The following is a 10,540-nucleotide window of genomic DNA, read 5'->3' as shown; positions in this document are numbered from 1 at the left end:
AAAATTCAGTTGCAGGAGATCCTCGATTTGACCCCTTACACGGGCTATAGTTTTTGGGATTTTTTGTGAATTGTTGTTTAAGCGCTGTCTTATGTTTCTTTAAGTGTCGTACTACAAATCTAACATGAGAGGTTCTCAGTCGCAGTGGGTAGCACAACGCGCCAATCACTACAAAGTCGCGGGTTTGAGTTGTGGCGCAAGCGCGCTCTTATTTTTTTGAGTTTTTTCATCTCGCGAACGTGCTTTCGGGTGCCACTTCAAATGGGCTGGCCTAGGTTAGCTGCCCCTATGTGAAACGTCAGCACTTTGCTGCTAAGAGCGGCATATAGGAGGTCCCTCACCCTATGCTCCTCCTAAAAAGAGTGCCTGATGCCTCGGGTCCTCGGGCTCGGGGTGGAGCTTGCCTATGTCCCACAACCCACATGAGTTCGTGCCGGTGGGAGGGGAGGGTCGTGTCGCCACGGGAGAACGGGTGATCGGCGATGAAAGGGGAGTAGGAGAGTCGGGCATGCCAGGGGGCAGGGGGACAACAGTCGTGGGGTGAGAACTAGTCCAAGACAGAGAGGGGATCGGAGCGGGTGTCTGGACGACGGCGAGGAGGGGAGCGAGCGGTCGAAGGACAACGACTCGGGATTGCCGGTTGGTTGGTTGCTTATGTCTCGGCTCATGCTCGCGGTCTGACTTCGTGGTCTCCTTCCGGGTGTTCTCACAGAGCCACTTCTTCTCGTCCCTTTGTAAATATTGAGCCGTGATTATCATCAACAGTGTTCCAATAAGGCACGACAAAACAAAAAGGATCAAGCAGCAATTATGCAACACAACTCATATACATTTTTGAAAAAGATGAATTTTATTGGCTCAAAATAAAGCATCAAGAGGATACAAATATAACGAGCACATACTCGATTTCTACGTAGTTATGATGCATACAACCAACCACAATGCACGCGCACAAAAATCATGTCGGCAAATATAAAAGTTATATAATACCAAAACTATGACAGGTGAGGCAAAGGCCAAATTGTACGCATGACTTGCCAGACACTTCTTGCTTGAGGGCAAGCAATAAGATCATTGAACGAACCCTCAATGTCCCGGCCACATAACCTACAAGGGCCGATGGTAGCTAGGTGCCGAAATTCCTTGTTTTGGTCTGTCTCAAGTGCTCCTGATGCAAGCTTTCCATGCGGTAATAGCATCTTCAATGGTACATTTGCACGCCAGAGAGAACGCTCCATTCAACCACGAAGTGTTGTTTTGTAATTGTAATATAATTTTATACAAATCTTTGTAATTAGGTGGATGATTCTAAAGTCCCGAGTTGAAACATGTAGCAAGAGACAGAGCACGCCTGCACATACACGCAAACGCAATGCATTGGCCCTGTAGCTAAACGAAGATATCGGGTAGCTATACATTATTGTTCAGTTCAGTCCTGGAATCTGCTTAGCTAATATCGGCCCGACCCATGTGCCATAGGTCTAACCATTTTTATCGACCGATCAGCTTGACTACTGGACAACTCTGCATTCACAAGGATGGTTGTATTATTTGCCATTTTGGGAGGTATTCTTGTGCTATGTATGGAGCACTGAACAATGTTCCATCCATGGAGTAATAATACATGGTATTTTTTGGTACTTTGAGAATATTGCCATGTTGAGCGGAACACAAGCTTTCAATGCTAGTGCGGCTCACAATCAAGGAGCCTGATTTAGGAAAGAACCATAGCTGGTAATTGGTAAATTGCTTGGATTTTCAAAAAATACACAAGTTCTGAGCGTTTTAACATTTTATAGCAGGCCCTACAAACTGCTTCTAACAGGTCAGATGCTTTGATATAGGCATATGAGGCGTTCATTCCAAGTAATAACTTGCAGATGTGCACTTCTGGAACTGAAGAATGAAATTATTAACAGCTAAGCTTTTGCAAAAATCTTCTTTCTTAGACTCCGTTTGAGCGTCATCTAATTTTAGGCGGAGGAAGTATTTTGTATGGTCGACTGTCATGGATTGTCAATTCTGTTTAAATAGCACAAATTCATGGTATGTCCCTCAGTCCCTCCACCACGCTCAAATACATGGCATAGCCCATGTCCCCCAATTTTAGAATCCATAGAAAGAAAATCACTCTGCTTATGGCATAAATGTATATCTTAGCAGACAAACATCTCACTTAGCCATGCTATAAATGCACCCGCGGTTACAGGACATCAAGAGTATCCAAAGGTGGGTGGCCAAGTACCAATAAGTCAAACAGAAAAGAAAATTAGAATTTTCTCTAGAGTGAAAAAACCGCTAGATATTCATAATAGCGAAGCATGCACAAAGTTTTACCACCAACTACAGGTGGCCAAGCATCGAGATTTTAAGAGGATGATGTGTGGGTTGAAAAAGTTAGCTAGGAAAGAATAATGTAAATCTTATCTCATCACACATGAAGAAACTATGTACTCCCTTCATTTTTATTTACTCTGCATATTAGAGTTGACTGAAGTCAAATTTCTTAAAGTTTGACCAAGTTTATAGAAACGAATATAAATAGTATCATAACAAATTTATATGATGTGAAAGTACATTCAATAATGAATCTAATGGCATTGAATTGTTATTGTATATGTTAATATTTTTGTCTATAAATTTAGTAAACTTGACAAAGCTTGACTTTAACCAAAGCTAATACGCGGAGTAAATAAGAACGGATGGAGTAGTTATTTTAGTTAATAATACCCATAAAAACATAGATGTTCGGTACTGTAGAAAAAGAAATTACTATGTACTCCCTCCATTCCTAAATATATGTATCTTTTAAAGATTTTAATATGGACTACATACGGATGTATATAGATATACTTTAGACTGTAGATTCACTCATTTTGCTCCGCATGCAGTCTATATTAAAATATCTAAAAAGACTTATATTTACGAATGGATGGAGTATTTCACCAAAATATATACATGGACAGGGATATAACTCCACGAATATATACATGGACAAGAATATATACATTGCTTCACAGCTTCAGATGCGTTGTAAGATGCCATGTTCACATATGACTCAGACAACAGAAATATTTTGCTATCGACTATTGTCCAAGATTTTTGAGGTTATATATGAAGCCATGCATACGGAGCAAAATGAGTGCATGACTTCACAGAGTACACTTCAATAACTGTCAAAAAACTACTATGCATATTGCATAATGGATGCGATCAAAATGGCAACAGTTATATATGACCGGACATATTACTCTAACAACGATGATAAGTCCAAATTAAACCGGTGTTTCCGGAGGAAAAGGTGGCCAACTGCCATTGTCCAAAAAGTTCACCATTTCGTAGCATTTCAAAGGTGGCCAGCTGCCATTGGCCAAAACTTAACCATTTTGGGCTGCACGTAGCATTTGATTTCCCATGCCACAGTGTTGACAAGGAGGCGGAGTAGGAGTTCACACGCGTACTACCACCACCCCGTCGCCAGCACCTTCCTTCCCCTATAAACCCCCCGCCCCCCATCAAACCAAAGCACAGCTCGCAAGTTCACAAGTCATAACACCGGCCGTGCTCGTCCCACACTCCCCTCAGACCACCTCCCCGCCCCAGTCCCCATGGCGCCCAATGCGGCCGTTGCCCGAGTGCCCCTGGCGGTGACCATCTTCGTGGCGGTCGCGACGAGCATGCTGCTGGCGCCCGCGGAGGCTGGCCTGTACAGCGACCGTGACGCGCTCTTGGCCCTGCGGGGCGGCCTACAGGACCCTGACGGCGCGCTGCGTTCCTGGATCCTGGAGGTGAACCCCTGCGAGTGGACCCAGGTCACCTGCGACCGCGTGGCCAACCGCGTCACCGAGATGTGAGTGAGGCCACACCGATCCTTCTTCCCTTCCATACTCCTTCCCTCGTATATTTCATTATTTCTGGACGCCTCGTCTTCTTCATCCCATTTTCAGTACAATCGGCCATGCGAACCTGACCGGACCTCTGTCGCCGGAGCTGGGCAAGCTGGACCAGCTAACCAAACTGTGAGCCTCTCTCTCTGACCCATCTGTTTCTGCCCGTTGATGGATCAAAATGTATTAACTCTTATACGTACATGGCATGTAATGAGCACAGGTGGATTTCGTGGACCAATATCCAAGGAACGATCCCTGAAGAGCTGGGTAACTTGGAGAACCTGAACTCCCTGCACTTGCACAGCAACAGCCTCTCGGGGCAGATACCCGCATCGCTCGGGAAACTCAAGTCTCTGAAACAGCTGTGAGTCCATGATCTCCCGATGTTTTCCGTCATGTTTTTTGTTTTTCAAGCGTCCAGTTGCTCATAGTTCCTACAGAAACAAGTTTGGATCTGAACATTTATATATACCCTCCTAATACACGGACTGCATGGTGATATATATATAGGCACCTTCAACAGAACCACTTGACCGGCCCGATCCCCAGCGAGCTGGATGGGCTGTCCGACCAGACGAGTGTGTAAGTAGGACGAGTTTCTCAGCATTCCAGTTGTTCTCTTCTCTCTCGACGATCAATTAATCCAGTGATCATCATCTCGATCGTTTTCCCGTCCTGTTTCGACTGCAGGAACCTCTCAAGCAACGATCTGTGCGGCCAGATTCCGACAGATGGCCCCTTCAAGAACATCAATTCCAGCCTCGCCGACAACCCACGGCTGGGTGGCAACTGCTAGACCGATGCAAGATGCACCATGCACGGCGGCCCGCCGGAGTGAAGAATAAACTAGCAGTACTACTACTACTACTAGCATGCAGCCAGAGAATCGGGTGGCGCCGGTTCATGCATGCACTACTTAGGTGGATTCGTGAGGGTGGTTAATTAGCTGAGCAGGCCAATTTATGGATGTTGTGTACAAACCGAGATCGATCGTTGTGGGCTTGTTTCTGGCTGTTGCCATCAATGGGATGAATTACATATATACTTTCCCGTACCTAATGGAGTCGCGATTAAGTTGCTGCTCTGCTCGATCGAATCTGTTCACGGAGTTGACTGCATTCGTTCGTTCTCTGTTCCTGTCGCGCGTTCAGTACCGCTTCAAAGCTGACCTATATGATCACAGGTCAAATTTAACGAATATTTTAGTAGTACTTCACAACAGAAAATTGAGTTATGTTTTGAGTACTTTGCTCTAGAGTTAGACAAACAAAAAAAAAAACTTTGAGTTAGAAAATTTTAATTACACGCCACAACGGTGTGGATGCTACTTGGTAGTACAGTACCCCTTTTGAGTTTTTTTTTTGAGCGGGCACTGCCTTTTGAGTTAGCAGCCATTGTGCAATCAGACCGTGATGAACATGTGTCTTTTAATGAATGGATGTTATTTCCCTTTAATAAGACAAAAATCCAAAAAATTAACTCTCAAAAGCCTCACGCGCCTCGACAACAGGCATGTCTGTTGTGCTGTGAATCAGTCGAGTCCTAAATTTTGACGTGAAAAGAGTAAGAGCATCTTTAGCAGACCCCGTGTAATGCCGACCCACAAAATGCGTTTATAGTTCGATGAAAAATGGATTTATGGGTCGACACGGTGCTCTTTTACAGGTCAGCTACCCGGGGTCTGCTCGGTCGCAGCCCACGTCGACCCGCAAATCGAAAACCCCCCATAAGCGAATTTGATAGCGATTTCAACAATTGAGTTCAATTTTGAACAATATATCATAGTTCGCGCGCAAATAAAAGCATAGTTTTGTACGACAAACGCAAAAGGACTTCATGCAAAAGCGACGACCACGTCCATCATCATCTTGGTCGCTTTTCACCCGTCATCATGATCTTCACTCCGCACCACCTCCATCGATGCCATCGCCGACACTTGTTCCAACTCCGGCACCGAAAGCATCACCGGGCGCACTGAATGTATCAGCGGCACTTGTTCCAAATCCTGATGAGAAAACATCACCGGCACTGAAACACGCACCGGCCGCCGCTAGCATCCTCCTCTTCAAGATGTCTCTCTTTGCCATATCATGCCATTCTTTGGTGATATCGTCCATGTCATCGCGGTTCAGTGTCATGATCATGTTCTCTTCGGCAAGAAGCTTGGACATGGCTTTGTTCTCAGCGGCATGTGCTCTTCTCTTCTCAATGGCCGCCTTCCGCAACGCCTCGTCCTTGAGCAATTGCCACTTCTCTTGCTTCTCTCGTGCCTTCTTCTCGGCCAACTCTTTCTTTGTCTCCAATGTCTTCGCTAACATCAACTCATTTGATTGCACCATGGCATCTATCTTGTCCCCCAAGCTCAATGCTTCGTGTTCCCTCTTGATCATCTCGTTTGTCTTCTTATCACCATCGGGTTTGTTCAAGTTTCTTGGGCCATCAACATCTTCATCTTCATCCATGTTCGTAAGTGAACCTCTCTTTGGTGGGGATTCTCTGTCAATCAACTTCCACTTGTCACACCCTTTGAGCAAGTCCCAACAATGCTCTAGTTTAAAAAATTCGCCTTCGGAAGCTTCCATGTCTTTGTATCTTTGTTGGGCAATTTTCTCCTACACAATTAAAACAATGTCAAATGATGAAATCACTTCAAATGGTACAAATGATTTGCACAACATGGGACGTGAAAATGAACTCACGTAGTCGGATTCCACGGTTCCACCTGGAGGTGCATTGCGGACTTGTTCCAAGCAAGAAACCCAACGGCTACAAATCGGCTTGATCATGTCCCAACGACCTTGGAGCGACCGAAAGGTGCGAGGAGTCCTATTGGGATGCTTTCCCATCATGCGGAAGTATTGATCTTCGATTCTTTGCCAATACCTCTTGGCGGTTTGAGATGTACCGGTGTAAGCATCAAGAGACACCGCACTCCAAGCCTAGATCAAGATTTGGTCTTCCAACATTGTGTAGTTCTTCAATCTCGCGATTTTTTTGTTTGCGCTTGCTCATACACCCCCTTATCCACCTCCTCCACTTCATCTTCACCACCGTGATCATCCACGCCACCCTCCATTTCATTGTACCCGAAATCAGCAAAACGGGCCTGATCGATGTTGACGGTGTTGTTGTCTAACAAGTTGACGAACTCGGCAGTGGCATTGTTCGAACCACCGCTACAGTGAGTGGCATCAAGTTACGAGCTACCACAATGGTGAAGAGCGAAGCAAGTACAAGGGATCAAAGATGCATACCTTCCGGCCATTTCATTGAACACCTCACCTGTGGTGGAAGCAGCGCCGTTGAACGCCATCATCGGGGAAGCTCTTGCCGGGGCGGAGGGCGTGGATGAAGGCATTGGCCTCTTCATAGGAACCTTCTTGCGCTTCATGCCCGAAACCTTGCCCACCTTATCTGGCGACGACTTGGAAGATTGCGACCGGCGGCGGCGTCCGACGCACGTGCCTTCTCGGCAGGGCTAGCTGAATTTCCGCCCTGCACGACCATGTTGCACTGCCGCTTGCGGGCAGGCGCGGTGGTGCCTTCAGCGACTACGGGGGCGACATGACCGGTGACGGGGGGGGGGGGGGGGGGGGGGCAGCTGGGAGGCTTCCATGACGGCGAAGAATGTCCATGGAAGATGGACCGGAGCGGGCAGTGGCGGGGCAATGGCAGGTGAGGGGGAAGCGGGAACGGCCACGCGGAAATTCCCCTCGTGCCAAATCTTGCTACAGATAGGGGGCGAGCTCGGTCGGCCTGCCACCCCGTGAATCTAAAGGTTGAAGCCAAACTTTTTCCGCGCCTCGCAAAAAAAATTACAGGTCGGGCGCGTTTGCAGGGTCTGATCGGGCAGCATTTTCCGCGCGGACCTATATTTTGACGGTTATTTTGCGGATCACAGCATTATACGGGGTCTGCTAGAGATGCTCTAAGGAAGGAGAAGAGCAAGGCCGCTGGCGTCCTGTGGCATAGAGAGGATGGATGCATACGTCCGAGGTGCAATTATTCAACAACTACATATTCATCAGGATTAGTTAATAAAAATACCAAGTTGTCATCGAATTAAACTCCGAGCTGATTTCCCACGAGCGCGGGCGATTGGGTTTGCAGCTCGCTTCATATGAGCGGCTCCATTCTCCAAATTTGGAGGTTGCGTATGTGGAATATATGAGCAAATTACTACAAGATTTAATCCAAATAAATAGTAAATAAATCATGACGACAATAACGAGATGGAACTACTAATGTGGACTAGCATAGTAGATGAATAAATGAAATCTAAGGCATAGACTAGAAATAGGATATAGCACGATCTCAAATAGAGACGATATAATTACGTACGGTGCAGCCGGAGCAGAACCGCTGGAGTTGATATTGTCAGCCATGTCGATGAAGAGGTTGCCGAGGTCAGGGAAGAAGTCGTCGCTGCCAGCAGTCACGCGCATGCGCTTCCCAAAAATCTGACGACCCCTCTCCCGTACAGAATCACGAGAGGCGGGATTCCGGAGGCCTGTTGTCCCTTCTCGTGGTGCACGTCGAAAGGAGGGATGGAGAAGACTTGTGTGACGGCGCAATGTTCTAGAACAGTGTAAAACCATATGATGTGGCGGCGGCTAGGGTAGACGTCTGTATGTCTATATAGTTTGGGTTGGGTAGGTCGTGGGAGTAAACCCCGCGTCCAAGTCGGTAATAGCCCTAGGATCCAAAAAATTGGAAACAGCTGAGTAGTTAACGCATTCGTTATTTATTAATTAATGATTCATTAATTTTCCTAAAAAAGAAAAATATAGAAAACATTCATAGCTTTGTCCTCGGCCGGCTCATTCCCGAAACCCGGCGCGTCACATCGTGACAAGGCGAGCGAGGAGGAGGAGCACGCATATAGTTCTCCTCTTATCATTCTCATACAAGTGCTAGTAGAGCTCATCTTATAAAGTGGTGCATCTCCCAATAACCTAGCAGTATGGGACTAAACATTAGTCCCACTCACATCACACACAACCATGCATGAATGGGCCATGAGAATTTCAAATTTAGTTGGGCTTTGTGCCAAAAGCCTACTAGAAAATTCCAACAACCCTCCACAAAGTTTCATTGACACATCTCATCATTTAGTTCCAAAAAATTGTTTATACCGGTGCTTAGTGAAGACTGTTAAGTTGAATTTCCACTTAGAACTTTATGCTACACTAGAACACAACTTGAATAGTGGGTTATGCCTTGAACTACAAGTTTTCCGTGGGACTAGTTTCACACAAATCCTTGACCAATAACGACTGCCACAAGGCTTCCCCACGGGTGGAGTGTATACTTCATACTTCAAGGTCTTTCATGAATTTATTAGAGAATACCTAATTCTCACAGACTGCGACTTTTGACAGTCAAACTCATATAGGTGTGTTCCTTGGGACAACATCTCTACCTACATAGATAAGCCATTTGGAACATATTAAGATAAGTATCAACCTGCCATGCAGATCAGGGGAGTATTGCATCTTCACAGAGTGGGATAATTAATATAGGGATACTCACCTTCTAGCTGACCAACAACTTGTCTCCCATTTCTACTTCACAGGATTCCGATCACATAGAGTGGGTTACCACTATGGATAACTCATACGGTGGGTCTCAAACCCATATCGATCGATGCATTATCTATCATATTACGTCATAAACCTTTTGTTAAGGGATCTGCCAAGTTTGTTGATGTTTGGATATAATCCAACATACTAACTCTGGAGTTCTTTCATTTCCCGACATATTTTAATATCCTCTTCACATGCCTTGAGGATTTCATATTATCCTTAGAACTGTTCATTTTGATTATCACGGTTTATGAGGATAGCAGGTATTGTTTTTTCAACTATAGATAAGTCCATCAAGAGCTGATGAAGCCAATCTGCTTCAACAGTGGACGTGTCTAATGTTGTGAGTTCTGCTTCCATATTTGACCTCCTTAAGATGGTCTGCTTGCAAGACTTCCAGGAAACAGCGCCACCATCATGTGTACACACATGACCACTCGTGTCCTTAATATCATCAACATTATTGATATCCAGTTTGAGTCACTATAACCCTCCAGTACCCTTGGATATCCGGTTTAGTGAATCCCATAGCTCGCAGTGCCTTTCAAATAGCGCACAACTCTCTAAGCGCATGCCAGTGATCATCTCCCAGATTTGATACAAACCGACTCAGTTTTCCCACAACAAATGAGATGATAAGCCTCGTGGCACTCGCCAAATACATAAACAAGCCAATAATCTGAGAATATCCTAGTTGATCTCTACCAATCCGTCGATTCTTTCAAAGCAACACACTAGCATCATATAGAGTTGGAGAAGGCTTGCAGTCGCTATACCCAAAATGACTCAAGACCTTTTCCACATAGTGAGATTGAAGAAGTGTAATTCCACCATTCTCATCTCTCAACATCTTGATATTCAGAATCACATCAGCTTCTCCTAGATTCTTCATCTCAAAATAGAGAGATAAGAAATCCCTAACCTCCTTGATTAAATCAAGTTTGCTTCCAAAGACCAGTATGTCATTGACATACAAACAGAGAATAACTCCTTCGCCCCCACCATAGAGATAATACACACACTTTTTCAGGTTTGTTTACAACAAAGCATGCACGAGTTAATGTT

The 10,540-nt window shown here is 45.4% G+C and overlaps 1 protein-coding gene across 1 annotated transcript; it reads left to right on the top strand.

The window, feature by feature from the left end:
• Nucleotides 1-3,505: 3,505 nt before the first annotated feature.
• Nucleotides 3,506-4,948, top strand: LOC125536627 (uncharacterized). The gene is made up of 5 exons (XM_087526688.1): nucleotides 3,506-3,850; nucleotides 3,948-4,019; nucleotides 4,111-4,254; nucleotides 4,401-4,472; nucleotides 4,581-4,948. Exons 1-5 carry the CDS (start codon nucleotides 3,609-3,611, stop codon nucleotides 4,684-4,686), a joined length of 636 nt encoding a protein of 211 aa, XP_087382814.1. The 5' UTR covers nucleotides 3,506-3,608; the 3' UTR covers nucleotides 4,687-4,948.
• The last annotated feature ends 5,592 nt before the right edge of the window (nucleotides 4,949-10,540 follow it).

Source organism: Triticum urartu, chromosome 1A (genome assembly GCF_056163025.1).
Source record: "Triticum urartu cultivar PI428250 chromosome 1A, HENAU_Tu73, whole genome shotgun sequence".
Lineage (NCBI taxonomy): Eukaryota > Viridiplantae > Streptophyta > Magnoliopsida > Poales > Poaceae > Triticum > Triticum urartu.
Note: the sequence above shows the minus strand (reverse complement) of the source record. Positions and strands in the feature narration are given on the sequence as shown.

Excerpts from the sequence above, each read along its gene's own strand:
- LOC125536627 (XM_087526688.1), top strand. The coding sequence starts at position 3,609 with ATGGCGCCCAATGCGGCCGTTGCCCGAGTGCCCCTGGCGGTGACCATC. Across the intron at positions 4,255-4,400 it reads CTCAAGTCTCTGAAACAGCT|GCACCTTCAACAGAACCACT; the intron begins GTGAGTCCATGA and ends ATATATATATAG. Across the intron at positions 4,473-4,580 it reads CTGTCCGACCAGACGAGTGT|GAACCTCTCAAGCAACGATC; the intron begins GTAAGTAGGACG and ends TTTCGACTGCAG.